Genomic DNA, 20,533 nt, shown 5'->3' with positions numbered 1-20,533 from the left:
GTGGCAGGGACCATGTCTTGTGGAACCTACTACTCAGGACATTTAGCACAGTGGTCAACACACATTAAGTATTTAACATTCGATGGTGCTGCTGCCGAAAAATCAACATGCTGTACAGGAGATGGAGGACAGAGGGTAAAGCAGAGATGCGCTGAGTCAGAATGGTTGAAACCTACAAAATTCCACTGTGTCCACCTCCCAGGTAGCGGAATGTGGTTCCTTGCTCAGGTAATCAGAAGGGAATTCTCCAGCACAATGTGTGACATGGTTTGAGCATCACCCTGGGTACAGACTAAGCCTGGGGGGCCATGGGAATGGAACGAGAAGGTCTGGGCTCTGGGTGTCCTAGGGTGCCGACTCAGATCCTGGTCATGCACTTCCATCAGACAAGAAGACGTCACCCCCTTGGAGTGAGACTGAGGATAGTAATAGGCTTAAGTCCATCTTGACCCTTGGCTGTGGTGGCTTCTTTGTGACAACCTGGACTAGGAAGCATTGCAAGGTAACCCAAATAGCTTCTGCTGAGTCATGAGAATCACCTCTGCTTAATGCACTTAGCCTCCCCACTTCACCTCTCCCTCCACCCACTCAAGGCTCTGGAGCTGTACTCACACTGTAGTTTCTCCTTCACTTCGGTGCCACACAGGCAAGCAATGCCAGTCTTAAAGGACAATGCCCGCATCTTCCCACTGCGACCACTAGATTGGAAAGAAGAGACTGAGAACATGAATATATGTGAAGGGTTAATTGACATCTTGACAGAGATCTCCCTTGCACAGTTGATCCCAGCAGACCTCTGTGACAACACACCCCACGCTGAACAGAAGCCCAGGCTTCGGTGGGAGCAAGCCCTCCCCACCAAGCCCGCCCACTCCGGATGCCCCAATGTATTTCCTCAGGGAGGTGACCAGCGCTGCCAGCTGGAAGCGCTTACCTGTCAAACACATTGAGGAGCCAGTTGAGGCTCATGTCCACACAGAGTGGCACGTTGACCAGAATGCCCCTTTCCTCCTCCAGCCGTTCATATAAGGCGGTCAGGCAGTGAATGACCTCCACCACGTCCATCACGTGCTCACTGGTCTGCAGGTCATGCTCATTGAAGATCTCCAGGGCTGTGGTTAAAGTTACCAAGTCCACTGGGAAGGAAAGGGAGACGGGGGAAGTCAAAGCCTTAAGTATAACCCCAGATCCTAGATGAAGACACAAGGACATCACTGTCCTCAAAACTAACTCAACCTCCAGACCTATTGTTAGCTTGACACAAGTTTGTCCTTTATGAAAACCCTCATCCTACGGTGAGGGAAGGCAGAAAAAGAGCCCCTAAATGGACCCAAATGTTTCTGTAACCTTCTGCTCTTTGGCACCAGTGTAGGGAGGTGGCAGATGTGAGTGCCTCACCTACTTGCTGCATTAATTCCTAAAGATTCAATTCCCAATTTAATTTTCTCTGTCTCTGCACACTTGGCACTATAGAGAAGTCGGTCTGTGAACCTTGGCCTGAGAACCTGAACACCAGTTGCGAAAGCTGAGATGTGCCTGCGTAAATGTGGCACACCTCAGGAGAACTTTTCAATTACCCCCCAGCGCAGGAATCAGCCCCCTGGACATGTCTGGGCCAGGAGGACTGAATGGGCAGGCTCTCTGGGAAAGAGCAGGAGGCATACTCTGTCAGCGTTTGGGTCAAGCGTTCTGCTGCTACCTCCAAGAGCTCCAAGATGGCACGAGAACACAAACCGCGGTCACTCCAAAGCATGGGCTGGGAGATGTTCTAGCATAGAACAGTTGCTTGACTCTCCGTGTTGGACAGGGAAGAAGGGACAAGGAGGAGGGTTGTGGGTTAATTTGGAAACAAGTCTGGAAAAAGCCGGTGTCCTCATCCAGCACATCCCCAGACTTTGGGGAGTTTCCACCACCCCTATAAGCAACCCTGGCCTAGGGGGAATGAAAATGGGAAACAGCTGACTGATGAGGAATAGGGGGAGTGGGGTGGAGGCCATGAGGGACGGGGGCGAGAGACTTACAGCGCAGTGCCTTCTGGACCCTGCGGAGCTTCATGGCAGTGCGGTAAGCTGAGAATTTAATGTTATTCAGATCAGCTGCAAAGGATGGAAAAAGACCCACTCAGATCAGGGAAATGTAAATTAAAACCACAAGACACCATCTTCCGCCACCAAATAGGCAAAAAGTAAGTCTGACAGTAGCAGTTGTCACACCAAAGATGTGGATGAATGAGAAGTGCTGGTGGAAGTGTGAACTGATAGAATCATTCCAGAAAACAACTTGCTAGTACCTAGTAGAGATGAGTATTCACATATTGTACAGCCCAAGTGGCTATTTATCCTGGAGCAGGGATCTTTTAAAACTTTCTTTATATGATCAGAAGTTCATTTTACATCTTGTACCAGCTTGCAAACACATCTGTGCTTTTAAATAAATAACTGAATCAAATATTGCAGGAAGCAATACCTGACCAGATCTGATAAAGTCAAAGCAAAATTAATATTAGACAGCCCTCTTGCACTCTCCTATTTCTTCGCCGACTTCTAGATTTTTTTTTTATTTTTTTTTAAAGATTTATTTATTTGTGCATACAGAACTGGGGTACAGGCCAGAGGCTCAGGGGTGGTGAGAGGCCTCACTAGAGACAGAGTGGGGAGCAGAACAGGCAGATAGACGAAGTACACTGCTGAGGGGAGCAGCGGGCGGGTCAGGAGAGGTCTGCCGCGCCATGTGGTCACCTCCGGGGCGGGCGGGAATCGAACTCATGCGGAAGCAGCTTTAGATTCTCAGTGCTGTGCTTTAACCCGCTGCGCCACCAGGGGGGCCCGACTTCTAGATTTTTGAGTGTTTATCCCAACACACTGAGATCACAGTCTGACCTGTAGACTGAAAACATGCACACACACACCAGGGGACATGGGCAAGAGCGGTTAACAGCACTCTTATTAACTCCAAAGAGGGATGACCTGAATGTCCATCAACAGGAGAATGAAGAAAGGGGACCCTCCCTGGTGGCGCAACCCATTAAAATGCAGCACTTTGACTATGGTGATGGCACATGGGTGACTCGGTGATGGGAAACCCACGGGGATTACAATTGAGATGGAAAAAAAATGTACAAAATGATGTAAAAATTATTATATTATAAAAAGATTTTTAAAAATCAATTAAAAAATGCAGCACTTTGGGGCCCTCCCTGGTGGCGCAGCGGGTTAAAGCCCAGCACTAAGAAGCTAAAGCCACTTCCGCATGAGTTCGATCCCTTCCTGCCCCGGAGGTGACCACATGGCGTGGCAGACCTCTCCTGACCGGCCCGCTGCGCCCCTCAGCAGTGTACTTCGTCGATCTGCCTGTTCTGCTCCCCACTCTGTCCCTGGTGAATCCTCTCACCCTCCACATCTCTGGCCTGTACCCCAGTTCTATATGAATAAATAAATAAATCTTAAAAAAAAATGCAGCACTTTGAAGCTAGTCACAGCCGCTTCAGCACAAATTCAATCCCGGCCAGGGGTGACGCATGTGGCACCGCAGACCTCTCCTGACTCGCCCGCTGCTCCCCTCAGCAGTGTACTTCATTGATCTGCCTATTCTGCTCCCCACTCTGTCTCTGGTGAATCCTCTCACCCTCCGCATCTCTGACCTGTACCCCAGTTCTGTATGAATAAATAAATCTTTAAAAAAAAACAATTTAAAAAAATGGATGAAGAAGGCATGAATGTTCTGTAACAGTGAAGGTGAATGAACTATACTCACATGCATCAGCATAGGAAAAAAAACTGCAATCTAATGGGGAGTCTCTCTTAATTAAAACTAAGGCACACAAGCGTCACACTCAACCTGGACACACACACTCAGCTTTGACAGAGTCTTTCAAAGACAGAGCTGCTTCACAGCTAGAAGCGTAATTCTCTAATGTTATGGTAAAGTGGTTCAAGGGGGATGTAGAGCTTCCAGTTAAAGGGTGTGCAGAGGGGAGAGGAAGGCAGGCTGCTGAGAAAGGACACTCACTTCTACCCCCACAACACCCCGTTCATAGAATGCGAGTCCCTACTATTGCAGGACACAAGCAGCTGTGTAGTTCTCCACCCTAAGCAGTAACCCCAATTCTTACCTAAGGTTTGGTATAACTCAGTCATCTTGGGGTGGTCCCAGCATGTGGTCTGAGCCTGGTGGCTACAACAAACAAAAGCATCAGTAGCACCAGGGGCCACGCCACCCCCACCACTCCCACTCACATGAGCCCACCAGAGGTCAGTGCAAGAAGCTGCAGGGTCCGAGGGTGAACCCAGAAGTTACCAAGGTATAAATACGGTTCACCTTTAACAAGGTAGAATCTTGAGCTCTTGAGTAGGAGGAAAAACTGGATGGGATGAAGGATCCCAACAAATAAAGAGTGACAGGGACAGGTAGAGAAAGACAGGCGAGGGAGGGGGTGGGCAGGTGACTGACCCGCTTCTGATTCAGGCGATCACTCACTTGATGTAGTAGGGAACTTTATTGGGTGAAATTGCTCTTTCCCAGGGAACCTGGACAGAGGCTGGCAAGGGAGAAAAGAAAGAGAAGCTGATCACTAATGCTTTCAGATGCTGACGACTCCCCTACCTTCTCCTCCCCAAATGGTGGTCATGTCCCAAGGGGATGCCTGACTCTCATTGCCAGCCCTTAACAGCCACCACGGCTGGGGCCAAAACTTCTAAGGAGCTCAATTCCCCACGGATGTTAGGCCAAGGGAGGGAAAGGGACCGTCCTTGAAGCCTGCATGTGCCAGAAGAGTGACAAAGGCACACACAGGAATACTTGGCCTTGGCCTCCCTGACAACCTTCTCCTTGAGCAAGATGCTACTTCTATCCATTCAGCAGCAGGCAGCTGGAGAGCTGCAGTGGATGTGAAATGGACCCTGCTTTCCTCATGGGGGATGGTAGGGAAAGGCCCTGCCCATTTCTATGTGGGGATGAGCTCTGGAGAAGGATGCTTTTCTCTGCCCCAAGTTTTTATCATGCGGCTGGTCTGGGAGAGGCCGGATTACTTAGCCAACCTCCTCATGTCAGGGTCTTGGGTGCAGAAGTCCTCTGTACGTACGCATAGCTGCATGCCAGCAACCTCTATTAGCATGGCTGGAATTCCTACTGTGTGCCAGAGACTGAGCCAAATGTTCCACATCTAATGTGCAAATCTTTAGATTCCCTCATCTCCACAGCCACCTCGCTGGTGTGAGTCAGCACGATGTTTCACCTGGATTATTACAATGTGTTTTCCAACATGTGCGCCTGCTCAGAGTTTTGCACATAACACTGACTCTGTTGAAACATCAGTCAGATCGAGTCATCCTTCTGCTCAAGCCCCCCTGAGGGGTCTTCATTCCAAATGAAAGCAGTTTCCCACACAGAGCCTGCTCCTTCCCCTCTCTGTTCTCTTCCACCTCAGCCTCCTTGCTGTTTCTCATGCCTGCTTCTGCCTTCAATTTCTGGAAGTTGCTGGGCCCGCTACTTGGGATGCTTTTCCCTCAGATACACACACAGTTCACTTCCTCACTGCCTGGAGATTTCTCAGTCGCCATGCTCTCAGGGAGGGCTTTCCTGACCTACTATTCAAAATTGTAATATCTTCCCCCATAAATCCAGCCCTTCCTATTTATGCTTTCTTTTGTTCACAGCACCCAGTGCCAGTTGACCTTAGATATGTTTTACTTACTTGTTATGGTCTGGCTTCCCCTAGTACAATGTAAGTGTTACAAGTCTAAGGACTTCTGTGTTTTGTCCACTAAGGTAGCCCCAGTGCCTAGAAGAGTACCTGGCCTACCATAGGCCCTATTATTGAAAAAACTGGTCATTTACTCCCATAACCCCATGCGCTGGTTATTTTCTTCCCTTTTTACATATGGGAAAACTGAGGCTCAGAAGTGCTAAGCTATTTTTGTCAAGCATGCCTAACTATTGAGGAGTGGCGACTCGAATCCAGGAGTCTCTGACTTGAGAGTCTGTCCTTTCAACCACAATGCTACACTGCTTTGTCCTCACAATGGATGACCAGCAGGTCCCCAGGGGACAGCAGCAGACTTTCTTGGGAGGAAGGTAGTTGAGGTTCTGCTAAGTGAAATTGCTTGTGTCACATACAGGAAAGGAAGTGCTGTGACCCAGGCCCAAAGTCCCGGTGGGCATCCTGGAGCTGCTTGAGCCTCTCGCCAACTGACACCTATGGAAAGAACGAGAAATCAATGGACTCTTTCTATATACTTAGTGTGACATATCCAGGCACCTCCGTTTTCTCTCTACCTGTAGCTGTTTCCACCGGATGTTGATTTGTTCCAAAGCCCGGGAATTCTCCATTGACAGGTGTACATCAGAAATGGCAAGTTGATGGGCCAGATCATTCACCGACTTCACACCATCTTTTATGGGGGCAAAGTCTTCTTTGAATAGCTGCGGAACCAGAACCCAAGGACCACAGTGGACAGAGTGGGCAAGAGGAACCATAAGTCACTCACCTCAATGCCTCCCTTTACCCAAATATTTCATTCCAACAGTACAGCCTACAAGCTTGCCTATGAGAGTAACCAGACTAAGACACGGGGACACTGTCCTTGTCATCTTCCTTTCCTACTGTCAGAAAACACCAGACAGTGCAACAACACTTCAGCTGCCTTCCAAATAAATCCAGCATGCAGTATGGGAGAGGCTGGTTATCCTCCAGGCCAACGACAGACTGTCAGCACGGGGAGCATTGTCAGAGTCTGGGAGGAGTGTCAGACCTCAGGGCAGACTGTAGCCAGCTGAGGGGAAGATCTACATACCTTAAGAGCCTGAATGTGCTCAGGAAGTGAGTCAATGAAGAGGTCTCCAATGGGCTCCCAGGTGCCTCGAACTCCCTCCGCCTGGGTCAGAGTAGTGCTTAATTCTTCCATCGCCCCCTGGATCTCCAACAACTGCTCCAGAGTGCGCTCAATATGGCGGTGCTGGTCCACACAGCGGGCTGTCAACTTTTCCCATAGTTCACTGGCCACAGTTGCCTGCTTCCATACAAAGCGGCTAAGATTCTGGATCCGCTGTCTGGGAGAGGTATCTGCAGGGGCAAGCGAGAGGTCAGGTCAGCTGAACAAGCAGGGGCCACTGGAGGAAAGACAGACAAAGAGGGTCATCTGTAAAATGTAGGTGTGCCCGTGTGCACTCATTTTGTATATATTAATAGACACACACACATATATATGTATGTGTGTCTGTATTAATATATATCTTCCCATGGTTATGTTCCTTTTGTATATTCAGGGTGTTTTAGATGAAGCACTTTATTTGGAAATCATTGTAGATTCACATGCACTGCTATAATGCAATATCACAACCGGTATAGTGACATTGATACATTCCGCCAATTTTGTTTAAAGTTGCTCACTTTTACGTATACTCATGCGTGTATTAAGTTCTATGCGATTTATCACACGTGTAGGTTTAAGAATCTACCACCAAAGTCAAGAGAGTATATCGTTGCTTTTCATTTATTATATTGTCAGAATTTCCTCTTTAAAATATTATTAATATATTCCTTACACCATCCTTCATTTTTGTACAATGTGTGGTTTCCCCGTGAATCCCCACTACCAGTTCCCCCGTGCACCATCACCAAAGTCCCTTGTGTTCTCCCCACCCTGTCCTGGTCCTTCTCCTTCCTCCTCCTCTACAGAATGTCTCTGATCTATAGTTGCCTGATGATTTTGATTTTTACTTTATTATAGCTACTCCCCCCCATTCCTTTTTTTTTAAAGATTTAATTATTCATACAGAACTGGGGTACAGGCCAGAGATGCGGAGGGTGAGAGGCTTCACCAGGGACAGAGTGGGGAGCAGAACAGGCAGATAGACAAAGTACACTGCTGAGGGGAGCAGTGGGTGGGTCAGGAGAGGTCTGCCTCTCCATGTGGATCTCCTCGGGGCAGGCAGGGATCAACTCATGCGGAATTGGCCCAAGCTTCTCAGTGCAGTGCTTTAACCCACTGCGCCACCAGGGAGGGCCCCCCCATTCCTTTTTTGTTTTCTGCCTTTCCCCTCCTCAAACTACTAAAAATGGAGCTTCCATATGATCCAGCAATTCCACTCCTAGGATTTCCTCTTTTTTAAAAAAGAAAATGGGCAAAGTAAATAGTGAGCAAAATATTTTGAGATGTCCTGAGGCAACTCATCCGGGGTCCTATTCATGCTACCCCGGAATGTGATATTTGCAGTCGTGTCTGCTGCCCACTTCCATCCAAAGAAGTGAGGCATTTTCGTGAAGGCCCATCCCTGAAAAGGTTTGTATAACTAGCCCAGATTTCCAGTCTAGGCTACCCTCAGAAATAGATTCAGAGCCTGAAAGCCTCAGGCTAATTAGAATTATCTTGCTCTTTCTTGAGCTTGCACCGCTGGAGGAGGCACAGTAAATTGGGTTGGGCAGTAAATTGAGTGCTAGCTCTCCTACTGAGCCGGTCAACAGCACTGATGAAAGACTCAATGAGCTAAGGGTCCTTGGAGGCTATTTGCTGCCAGGCTCGGAGGATTGAGGATTCTTTCTGGAGAATGGGACTTGTTGGATCACCACACACCTAATTACCATGGATCTCACCCTGTTGCCATATTTGAACCAAGGCTCGGAGTGACCCTTTCTCCCAAGAGAAGGGGCCAGAAGTCACTAGGGTCAGTATCAAAGTCACAATTAATTTTCCTCTCAGATGTCATCACTAACATTTTGGATTTTGAAAAGGTTTTTTATTTGGTGGTGGATGAGAACATCATCCTCAGTCCTATCATTTATGTTGGGATTGAGGCAGTATGTTTGCAAAGGACATACTATTGCTTTTATTCCCTGGGTCAGTTCATGACATTTGTGTCTGGTTTTCCTTTTCCATGCTCATTTAGAAGGGTTACATGATGAGTCGCATAGAGTTTTGGGTCACAGACTTAGATGTCCTTCTGCTCCAAGCTCTCTTCTTTCTGCTTTGTCTTGCAATATGAATCTTGTCCCTCCTAACTTAGGCTCCTACGAGATAACTGTCCTCCCAGATGACAGCTGATGAAACAAGTTTGAGGAGGGCAAGAAGGTATTTGGCAGTTCATAGCTCCAGAAGGGGGGAGAGGGGAAGAACACCCACCTTTGCTCTCAGAATGAGGTTCCTCTAACTCTTCAAACGGGTGCTGGGACAGGAAGACCTGAGCTGACTCCAGAACAGAGTAGATGTAGGGGCCCCGAGACTTGACGTCCTCCATAAAGGCCTGCAAAGTTAGCAACGTGGTTAAGAGGGACGGAAAGTCTTTCAATTTCTTTGACGTTCATCCTGCAGTTGATAACCTTTATTCTCCCCAGTGCAACTTGATCCTTTAACATTATCACTTATCTTTGACAACCCAGGCAAAAGGAGGTGCAGTCCTTCCTAGAAATGGAAGAACAACTCTGATACTGGATGGTCTATTTGTCTGTCTACTCCCAGACAGAGTAGAAAGAAATCCAGATATTTAGGGCTGGGAATCTGGGTTTCTCCGGAAGATTCAAGAAGTCCCCTGGAAGGGGCTTAGAGGACTCAAAATCAGTATGAAGAAGATTCAGATACAATATTTATTTGTTTTTTTTTTAGATAGACACAAACTATATACATCAAAAATGCACAGCTCAGTATATTTCCATAAAGTGATTCCATCTCTTTAATCAATTCTGAAATCAATAAATAGACCACTGGCCTACCAGAAAGGCCCTCTCATGCCCTCTCCGGCCACCAACTCATCTTTCCCTCCCTCCCCCAGGCAACCACTATCTCGATCTGTAATACCATTCATTCGTTGTTTGTCTATTTTTGTATTTTATATAAATGGAATCATACAATATGGATTCATTTATGTCTTGCTTTTTTTTCACTAGGATTCATCTTTGCTGTGGATGAATAAAGTAAACCTTTGTGGTTTATTTTCTTGCCATATTGCATTACACTGTATTTATTTTTATTATGATATAAATGATATATAACCAGTGTCTTAGTTTGAGGTGTACAACATACTGACTTCATCCATTTACATTGCAATATGATTGCCATCACAGCATTAGCCAACACTCTGTTAGGTCATGTACTCGTCATTTCTTCTAGTGCATTCGGCATTCTTTTTTAAAAGTTGTTTTTTGATATCAAGGTAAAATATGTCATAGAAATCTTAGACATAATGATGCACACCTGAAACTTCCCAATGCTATAATGTAATTTTATTTTGATCAGGAAAATGAAAAAAAAATTTACCATTTATAGATAAAAAATGACATTTCATAAAACTGTGAAGAAAAAAATTAAAAGTACCTAATTTCATCACCTAGAATTAACCACTTTGAACATACTTGCACACACACACACACACACACACATATATGTATCTATCTAGATTTTTATACAGCTGGATTCACCTGTGTGTAGTTTAGTTTCCTAAGTTGTTGGCTGATTTTTTTTTAACTTAACTTGATATCGTGTTCTTATCCCCTTGTGTCCATTCAAAATCAGGGCAAGTTTTTAAGGAATAGCTAAGAGCTGAATTGGAGGGTTAGGAGGGAAAGATTTATCCTACTCAGTGCGTGCTAGCTACAGGCCACAGGCCACAGGGACTGCATCAGCCTCGGCCCACTGCGGGAGTCTAGGGGAGACCGGGTGCCTGTGTGTCAGAGAGCTGCACAGAGGCTTTTCCCGGCTGAGAGACAACATACATGGCCTCCATAACTGTAACCTACCGCGTGGGTCTCTTTCTCCTGTTGCACAAGGGCCACATCTCCTTGTAGGGGCAGCTGAGCTGACAATTCCTCATCCTTTTGGCTGAGCCAGTCAATGATCTCTTGGAGAGGGAGCTGAAGTTTTCCGCTGTGGTCTGAGAAGGCCTCCAGGCGAGCACTGCACACAGTGGATAAAAGCAATGATTGTCAATCTTCTTTTTATTATTATTTACTTTTAAGGCTTTATTTATTTATGCATACAGAACTGGGGTACAGGCCAGATGTGCAGGGGCAGTGAGAGGATTCACCAGAGACAGAGTGGGGAGCAGAACAGGCAGACTGACGAAGTACACTGTTGAAGGGAGCAACAGGCGGTCAGGAGAGGTCTGCCGTGCCATTTGGGTCACCTCTGGGGCCGGGGTTCAAACTCGCACAGAAGCAGCTGCAACTCACTTGCAGTGCTGAGTCTTAATGCACTGTGCCATCAGGTCAAGCCTCAAGCTTCTTTTTAAGTGGCGAAATGTCTTTTCCAGACTAATATTTATGTGGGGCCTTAACATATGAACCGATTCAGGAAGACTTGCTGTGGTGGAGGCAGAAAAAGCTCTTTCCTTACCCACCCACAGAAGCTTCAGAAGCACCTCCGCAAGGAGTTCAGGACTAATACCTACTGTGGTCATCAGTTAATTCTGTTATCAGACTGAGAAGGACAGGACACTGAGCAATGATATTTGCAGTCATCATTGTCTGGTTGCTTCCTTGACCGGAGGAACTCAAGTCTTGACAAACTTGCTCTCCATAGAGACTTCGAGTCTGCCCTCTGAACAGGAGAGGATGAGGCCAGAGGAAAGTTGAAAGTGGAGTGGGCATGGGCACACACTTGTGGGAGGGCCGTACCGATACAAGCAGCCCAAGGGCCCCTGAGGAGAGTAGCAGCCCAGGCGAAAGCTCTGTCATATGGCTCTATACTCATCTGACTACCTCTTCCCACAAATATAGCAGGAGCCAAGGTCCAAGTAGTAGGAACCTGGAGGCCAGCTTAAGCTGTGTGCAGCCCTGGAGCTGAGGGAAAAAGCATTCTTTGATTCCCTCCAACCTGGGCCAAGCTCTTTACCTAAATTATTGCTCTCACTAACTCTCAGAGCAGCCTTATAAGTAAGCATGGCCATTGCTCAAGAAGGTGAAGTAATCTGCCCAAGGTCACACAGCTTATTTGCTGATAGAACTCGGGGTGGTCTGACTGCACAGCCTGAGATCATTTTTTTTTCCAGCAGAAGCCAGGAGTTTGGGTTTTGTTGAGAGGGAGTGGAAGAGCAAAGACTATGTATGTGGGAATAGGTTTGTGTGAGGGACTGGGGGTGGCTACACAGAGTGGTAGAGAGAAGAGGAACAACTGGCATATCAGGCTCGTACTAATTTGCCTTAGTTAGGGAGGAATGGGTGGGCTGACAGCCAGTGGATGGGATTAAGAGAGCTTGAAAGGACAGGAAAGTGAGCAGATGAGACCTGCCAAGATGGAGAACAGAAGAGTAGGAGGAGGGAGAGACCCTAGCGGTCATTTATACTTCAGGGATTTTAAGTTCAGAAGCGTTTTCATATCTTATGTGAATCCTCACACAACACAGTGAGATAGCCAGGACAGGTATCATTCCTCCACTTACTTTTTTTTTCTTGAAACAAAACAAAACACACAAAAAAGTGGAAGTTAAAATTACGAAAACTTTTATAAGGTGACACAGCTACTTAAAACTAAGGCTCAACTCCAAGTCTCCTGACTTCTGACTCAGGGTTCTTTCACCGGAGCCAGACAAGGAGAGGGAGGCCACGGGTGACACAAAGTTGGAGAGAGTGACACGTTGCAGCAGCAATAACAGGAGCCCAACACCAGCCAAGTCCTGTTGCTGGGGGTCAAGCCTTACCGGAGGTTGTGAGACTTCTTTTTTATTTCATTCCAACACAGATTCATGACTGAAGGTTCCAGGGGTCCGGCGGCACCAAGAGACCCGTTGAATAGCTTTGGGCTTAGGCAGGAAGCCCCAGCACCATCTTGAGGGGGTGTAGGGGCAGCTGCAGCAGCTCTAACCTGGACAGAAACACAGACATCCTGCGACCCTGGGAGCACATCGGGGTCTGCTCCAAGCTGAGGGCGCACAAGGGGAGAGAAGGGCTTGGCCCAGGGTGTGCTTGGGGGTGAAGTTTGAGGGAGAAAAAGGGAAACTCCATGGAAGACTGTTCATTACCAGCCCCTCTCTTGGTCTAGGTTGGTCACATATAACAGCTGAGTACTATCATTCTTATTACTGTAAATTCTGCCAGGATAACTGCCCAGATGAAATCCTGGAGGTACTTGTGCTAGGGAAGAGCTGTTAAGAATTGCCCAAACAATGGTTACCATGGCCATATAGTCCAAACATATTTAACGTGAGCGGTAGGGCCTTATTCCAGGGTTCCGCAGTTGACTCAACATTTTAAAAAGAAAGGGCTGACATGTAAAAATGAAAAGACAAGAAGAGGAAAGGAAAGAAATGAGACTCTCCCATAAAGACTCCACAAAAGAATAGACCAGCTGGAGAGAGCTATTAGTAGGCAATGTTCTTCTTTCCAAATGAATTTGGGTTTTGAAGTCCCTTCACCCTCCTTTCCACCCGAATTTCCCATCAGAGTCAAGAAAAAAAGCCTGGAAAAAATCCTATGGAGTACTGCTGGTCTTCCATGGGCCGAGAAAAAGTTAAAGCTTTCCATCCCAATCTTCAAAGCACTCTGAACAGAGTTCGTAGCTATGACAAACCAACCATGGAAAATCTCATCTGGTTCAGAACCCGTCACTTGTCACCCTGTGGGGAGAGTTGTGGGGTTTGTGGAATGGCCGTTGTGCCAATAGCCCTGAGGAAATTAGCTACCTCCAGCACAATGTCAGGACTGCCCAGCCAGGGCAAACACAGTGGAGGCTGAAATCTCTGTCTATGCCCATTCACCTCAGCCGATGGAAAAGCAACCTCGGCCTGCTTGTCTACCCATTTGCCTTTTGTGGAAATAACATGGTACTGCTAGGAACTGAGACTCCTCTAGTGTCTCTGTCTTTCAACCAAGACTCTCCAGGCAATGCGGGACATCAGTCATCCTGTGAAAACCAAAACTTGCAGCCTCACACTGAAAGAGAAATGAAGCAACAGCCAGGCGCTGGAGGCAAAGCTCTGACCTCAGTAACCCGGTGTCGCCATGAGTGAACCCTACCTGTACTGCCTGGGGACTCTGTGGCAGGACTGGGCAGCTCCATGGTATCCCTCAGCACCAATCTGGACCCAGTGCCTGGCAAGTCCCAGGCAGAGTCCTGATAGTCTCTGAGCAGACTCCCTCAGGCAGAGCAGGAAGGGTTGAGCCAGGCCAGGAGGCGGGAGCTATCACCCTGTTTGTTTACTGACTCCCCAGGAATCTGGAGGGGGCGGCAATGTCAGGGCTCAACGGGTGAATCAGAGCTTTGTCCCTGGGGAATTCTGGCTTGTTCCCAACTGGGCCCGCCACACGGGGGCCAGGAGGGCCCTCCCGGGCTGGCAAGGATGGCAAGAGTAGGACTGGGCATTCCATGGTGCTGAGGAGGGGTGTGCAGAGGGGAGCTTCTTGTTGATTTATTTCCCCGTCCATGGAAGATATAAGGGGCTCACTTTGCCTCCAGGCCGCCCCTCCCCTGAGGTGGAGGACAGGATCAGACTACTTCAGTGACAAACCTATTGTTAGCCAGGAGGATGGACTTGGATAAACAAGCCTTGTCTTCTGCTACTTAGTGTCCTCAGATGTTGTGAGGAATATGTGTGATGCACCCAGGGACAGAGAGCCATGGGATCGTGGGATAAGGAATTGTGGGCCTCAGAAGATTCATCCAAGCCCAATGTGAAAATGGGGGGTGCTCTGCCTTGCTTGATGGGGGCATATTGTTCTTCCTCCCATCAAACTCTTGCTGTTTCCTGAGGCCAGAGGGAAATGGAGTCTGTGGACACCCTTTGGACTTTTGCAGGGAAGGACAGAGCAACATGTAACTAAGAAGTTCCATGAAGGGATCCAGTGCCAGAGAAGCTCCTGGGCCCTGTGGGTACTGCCCGGGGCCACCTGAAGGGCAGGGTGCTTTCTGGAAATAGCCACTCTTCTTCTCCAGCAGACTTGCCTGGGGAAAGGTTAACATTCCGAGATGGGCCCCCACCCCTCAGCACTGAGCGAAAACACTTCATTTTTACCAGAAAGTGTTCTGTTCCCATCCTCATTTATCTCCCACAGAGTCTTCTGGGCTATCCACAGTTCCACATTGTTTCCATGCTGAGGCCCACCTACAGGAATACTTGGAGCAGCTGCCTGACCCCTTCTGGGTGTCTGGGATAGAGCCAGCTGGGGTGGAAGGAGGATGGCAGGCCAAGAGCAAGAGCCAGGAGCGGCTCTAGCGCAGGGCCACAGCTTCGCTGATGCTGGGATAATTGGGCTGAAGCCAGTCTCACAGAGTCCCAGCACTTGGAATGGCCCCAGTTAGAAATGGCTCCTGGTGCCCCAGTCACAGCCAAGTCGTCCTGGTTCTGCGGGAAGCACCCACACTGAGCTGGGCTCCACCAAGCTAGCCTGCCATTCTCTCCAGTCTTCTTACTTTCCTAACCCCCCCACATGGTCCCTTTACTGTGTTCCCTGTTCACCCTGCTCTTCCTCTCCTGGCTCCCCCTTAAACTCACAAGCATCCCCCTAGTGTAGCCGGGCACACATGGTAGGCAAATACTGAATATTAATTGTTTCCTTTCCTTATCACTACTCTATTTCTGGCTGTTGCGGCCAAGGACTCTCACCCCTCTCACTCCCCACAGGACTTTCTCCCTATCTCTTGAACTTTTAAGGCAAGTCAAGGCCAAAAGATTCCCAGCAGTGCAGGCCTAATGGAGCCTCAGAAGCTTGCTCCACCACTCTCTGCAGGTTGCATTCCTCTCTGCATGAGCCTGGCTCTCTGGCGTGCCCAGTCCCTCAGGCCACTGCTCTGACACCAGGAAGTGCCTGAGGACTTGGAGGCCACTGACATGGGAGTTAATTCCAAAGCTAAGAGTCAAGTGACTATCAGGTGGGCATTTTTTAGAAGAAATTCGAATTAGAGTCACAAACCAGGGCTACACAAATAACTAAGAAAGCTCAGAACACCAAGAACCTGCTCAACCATCAAATCAACAAGCATCAACAAACAACTCGAAGCTGCTGCTTTTGTGAAACAGACAGAAATGCAGCTCCAAAGTGTCCTCCCACCCCAGAGTGTATCTCCATGAAGAGACCATCCGCCAAGCTTTGTCTGATGCTTGTTTAGCAAGATTGGGGACAGTGAGAATGAAGGTTGGAAGGCTCCTTAGCTCTGCAGTGAAATATAGAAATATCTGGCAACGCCTTTGCCCTTTTGGTTATCTGAGCAGCACCATGGCACTGGCAAAAACAAACACTTCCTCAACGGTGGCAGAAAGGGAGCCAAGAAGAAAATGGCCCATCAGTTTTCTAAGACATTTTGGTAGGGCGTGAAAGGCCAGCCATGTTCAATGTAAGAAAAACACTAGTAGCAGGAAGTGAAGGAAACAATATTCCATCCAGTGGCGCCAAGGTTTGTGTTTTTGAGGTGAGCCTTGCTGATCTTCAGAATGAAGGAGCTGCATTTAGAAAATCTGAACTAGTCACTGAGAATGTTCAGGGCCAAAACTGCCTGACTAACTGACAGAAAATTTGCTCCATGCTCAAAAATTGGCAGACCGTGATGGAAAGTCATGTTGATGTGGACACTGTCAACAGTTATTTGTTTCAGTCATTCTGCACTGGTTTTACAAAAGAACAATGCAACGATGCGATGCAGAAAACTTTTTATGCTCAGCACCCATAGTTCCAACAAATCCAGAAAAAGATGATGGAAATTGTGACCCAAAGAATGCAGGTGAATGACTTAAAAGAGGTGGTCAAAAAACTGATTCCACACAGCACTGGGAAAGACATAGAAACGGGCTGCCAATCTACTTACCCTCTCCATGATGTCTAGAAAAGTAAAAATGCTGAAAAAGCCCAGGTTTGAATTGGGAAAATGCATGGAGCTTCCTCGTGGAGGCGGTAGTTCTAGAAAAGTTACTGGAGATGAGACAGGTGCTAAAGTTGAAAAAAGTGATGAGCAGCCAGTTCAAGAATCTGCTTCAAATTCAGACAGTTAATGGTGACAAAGTCTTATTTGTGAAAAAAGAGAAAAGGTATCTTCCAGTATCTAAGGCAACTTGATAAGCAACCCATAAACCCACAATTCTTAAACAGAAGTGGTACAAATTCACACACACGTGCCGTGTTGGTGGGTTGGCCGGTGCACTCTAGGTTAGGCTGCTGCAGGAAACTATACAGGGGTACCATCAGAATGGCTCCATTTTTACAGTTTCAGTCAGTCTCTAGGAAGATGCTTCAGTGGGTTGGGATTACAACTCTGCTCTTGGCTTCAAGTATAAGGAGACATTTTCACCAAAATATTGAAGACTTTGATTACAACACAGACGCTCTGAACTAGCTCCCAAATCCAAAAAACGGAAACCACTTGTGAAACAAGTGAAATTTGAATTGGGCCCATCTTTGCCACTCCATGTCTTATGGCGCATTGAAAGTCAGAGGGTGATGTCAAGCAGCATACTTTAGCCAAATATTTGATGGAGCTGACACTCATTGACTGTAACCTGATACATTATCCCTTCTAAGGTGGCAGCAGCTGCTGCCTGTTCCAGAAGGTTCTAGGCCAAGGAAAATGGAACACGAGACAGCAGTATTATACTGAGTGCATGGAGAATGAAGCGTTAGGAGTCATGTAGCACATGGCCAATAATGTAGTGAAATGAAAACAAGAAAATTCATTGCCATCAAGAATAAAGATCCAAGTGACAAACACTTGATGCTCAGCACAATCTCTCAGCTGAATTAAAGCCATCCAAGAGCTAGTCTGACCTCTGATGGGACAGTCCTAGGATGCTATGGCCCTTGGGGTGGGGTGGGGGGCAGTTCTTTGCCCATGCACTTTGTCTTGCTGCTCTGTCAATCCTAACTCTGTATATAGTCCTCTGGTCTATTGCATGAGATCCTTTCTAAGCTCTATTATCTAAATGTATGTTGAAGAAAAATAAAGCTATTGATTTTTTTAAGGTTAAAAAAGGGTCATAATCATAAGAAAAGAAGAGAAGAAACTGGGAAGTGGCAGAGAACAGGGGTTGGTCTCACCATTCTTAATCATAAAACAAAACCCTCGGATCCCCCAGCCTAGGTGGTAAAGCTTGGAGGGGGTGGATGACGAGTAGGGCAAACCTTTTGGAAGGGCTGAGGTTTCTTGATCCCTTGACCCTATGAAAGCTCCACTCTGGGGAAGGGGTATGTACACTGGAGAACTCAGAGTTGACTCTGGCCTTGAGAAAGGCAGCCATTTCTCTCCAGTCAGATGCCGGGAAATAGCCCAAGATGATCTGGTTTTTGTGTCTCTCTAGACCTTTACTATGTTGGATTGCTCGCTCTGAAATGTGCTCACTAACACCCATATTTTCCAACCCCATCATCGTTTTCCTTCTTTCCTCTTCCCTGTCTATTCAGCTGCTGCTTGAACCCCCAGCAGTGACTCAGCACTGCATGCCATCGATGAGACACTAAGAGGCATTGTACTTTCTCAGCTCAGTGGTTTCTGGACCCCAAAGCATTGTAGGGTACATCAAATATGCTTATGTTTCTCCCTTGTGTCCTTGTCTGTTCTGAACTTGCTGTGGACCTTCCTTGTTGTCAGGAAAGGAAGCTGCCCTCTCAGGACTACTGTTTCTCACATTCTCTGCCCACCTACCCACATACACAGGAAGATACACCACCAGCACTCCACTCCTAGGGGAGGAGAAAGGAACGAGAGGCAAGCATGAAGCCCAGGAGATTCTCAGTGATGTTGAGCCGGGAGCTATGGGACCAGGGACTTGAAACACTGATGGAAGGCGAGAGGTACCTGCAGAATACGATTTGCACAGTGGAGAAGCCAAGGCAAAGGGAGAATTTTCCTTGTCCTAGGCTGTGCCCTGAAGGATCACAATTGTCCAGGACCTGCTCTGGGAGATTAATGTGGAACGACTTCCGTCCAGTCATGGTGGGCCCATTGGCTTGCCCGACTCAACATTCTTCCTTGCACTATGCTTCCCATAAAAGCTTTCCTGATGGTGATGGCACATGGGTGATTTGGTGATGGGAAGCCCACGGGATTTGCAACTGTGATGAAAAAATGCACAAAATGATGTAAAAATTATTATACTATTGAAAAAAAAAAAAGCTTTCATGAGTGATAGGGATGGGCCAGACGGAGGTCCTGTGCTACTCAAAGGGCTTCATGTAGATAGAGGGTGCTCTTGAGTCTTCAGAAGCATAGACACCCACAAGAATACACACAGATCCCGTGGCCACCCCTTTCTCCACAGGTCTTCCTTTTACTATTGGCCTCTTACCTGAGGCTGGGGACAGGCGCTTCGGAAGCTGCTGCTGTGATGGAACTGGTCAGCTGCCCGCCACTCATGACATCGTGGGAGGGTGTAAGGGCATCCCTGCATGACCATAGGTTGCATCAGAACCAAGGCTCATGGGGGATGAGGATGGGCCGTGCACCGACCTTGAGCATAAGCACCTGGAGGAGAAATTTAGAGTCAAGACCTATAAAGACCTATGAATCCAGCACTTACCTAGAGGCACCTTGACTGGTGAGGTAAATAAATATTCCAATCACGATGACCTGCCTGATAGTTTCTCCCAGGCCACCATGTCCCATAAAGACTTTAATTATTGATCAAATGTACCTATCGCTTGCCTATTGTGCTTTGTGCTAGAGACACAAGAATGATTTGCTGTCTCAGATCTCACAGCCAGGGGGATGGGGTGCGGGAGAAGGAGGAGAGGAGCAGTTATGCAAGATGCTAATTTTAATAAAATGCTTATGTGGCAAATGCTATCTCCGAGATTTAACCAGAAATCTAGGGGAGCACAGTATGGGGAACAACTACCTCTACCTAAGAGTGTGCAAATATTTTAGAAACTGCACTTGAGGTGTGCCCTGAAGGATGAACAGATGTTTTCCTATGCCGTGAAGGGGGGCTGAGGGGCTGGCATTCCCAGGAGAGATTCACCTCTGCAAAGCGGTAGGTTGGGGGGGAGGTCACAGAAAAGCATAGTATGTTCAGAGAACAGTAAATTCAGTGTTGCTAGAGGTTAAGAGGCAGGGAAATGAAAGACAGTCCCAAGAAGTCCCTATACAGAGAACACAGACATATAGAGTGTTATTTGCATTAATAATAGAAGTAGTCAGGGCCCTCCCTGGTGGTGCAATGGGTTGAAGCACAGCATATGAAACTGTCTTCAGCCAATGAGCATGAGTTCAATCCCCAGCCCTGGAGCTGACCCACATGGCACAGTAGACCTCTCCTGTCATGCCCACTGCTCCTCTCAACAGTATATTTCAGTCACTCTGCCTGTTCTGCTCCCCACTCTACCTCTAGTGAGTCCTCTCACCCATGAACCTATGGCCTGTACCCCAGTTCTGTATGCATAAAGAAATAAATCTTGTAAAATAATAATAGAAGTATTTAATGGGTGGAGCAAAGGGACAGATGAGGTGAGTTCAACCTGGTCATGTCAGGAAACACCTCCCAGAGTAGGTGTGCTGTAGGTGAGTCACGAAAAAAGAAATAGGACTGCTGGGCCCTCCCTGTTGGCACAGCAGGTTAAAGCACAGCACTGAGAAGCTAAAGCCACTTCAGCATGAGTTCGATCCGTGATCTGGAAGTGACCCACATGGCA

At 47.5% G+C, this 20,533-nt stretch overlaps 1 protein-coding gene and 1 pseudogene across 2 annotated transcripts in view; one reads left to right on the top strand and one right to left on the bottom strand.

The window, feature by feature from the left end:
* The window catches only part of DRP2 (dystrophin related protein 2), a 49,588-nt gene that overhangs the window by 16,591 nt on the left and 12,464 nt on the right, over nucleotides 1–20,533 (bottom strand). The window contains exons 2-13 of one of the 2 annotated variants that reach the window (XM_004685646.2): nucleotides 19,192–19,367; nucleotides 12,625–12,788; nucleotides 10,727–10,883; nucleotides 9,117–9,237; nucleotides 6,792–7,060; nucleotides 6,274–6,420; nucleotides 6,115–6,193; nucleotides 4,477–4,537; nucleotides 4,112–4,173; nucleotides 2,022–2,096; nucleotides 935–1,136; nucleotides 613–698 (exon numbers count right to left, since the gene is read on the bottom strand). In XM_004685646.2, the coding sequence (XP_004685703.2) occupies nucleotides 613–698; nucleotides 935–1,136; nucleotides 2,022–2,096; nucleotides 4,112–4,173; nucleotides 4,477–4,537; nucleotides 6,115–6,193; nucleotides 6,274–6,420; nucleotides 6,792–7,060; nucleotides 9,117–9,237; nucleotides 10,727–10,883; nucleotides 12,625–12,788; nucleotides 19,192–19,308 (1,540 nt within the window). In that variant the 5' untranslated portion in view covers nucleotides 19,309–19,367. Of the gene's footprint in view, nucleotides 1–612; nucleotides 699–934; nucleotides 1,137–2,021; nucleotides 2,097–4,111; nucleotides 4,174–4,476; nucleotides 4,538–6,114; nucleotides 6,194–6,273; nucleotides 6,421–6,791; nucleotides 7,061–9,116; nucleotides 9,238–10,726; nucleotides 10,884–12,624; nucleotides 12,789–13,939; nucleotides 14,054–19,191; nucleotides 19,368–20,533 lie in introns of those variants that run through there. The other variant, XM_012727137.1, reaches the window with a different exon arrangement.
* Nucleotides 13,925–16,905, top strand: LOC101622581 (annotated as a pseudogene).

Source organism: Condylura cristata, unplaced genomic scaffold (assembly GCF_000260355.1).
Source record: "Condylura cristata isolate star-nosed mole 26May11 unplaced genomic scaffold, ConCri1.0 scaffold00019, whole genome shotgun sequence".
Lineage (NCBI taxonomy): Eukaryota > Metazoa > Chordata > Mammalia > Eulipotyphla > Talpidae > Condylura > Condylura cristata.
Note: the sequence above shows the minus strand (reverse complement) of the source record. Positions and strands in the feature narration are given on the sequence as shown.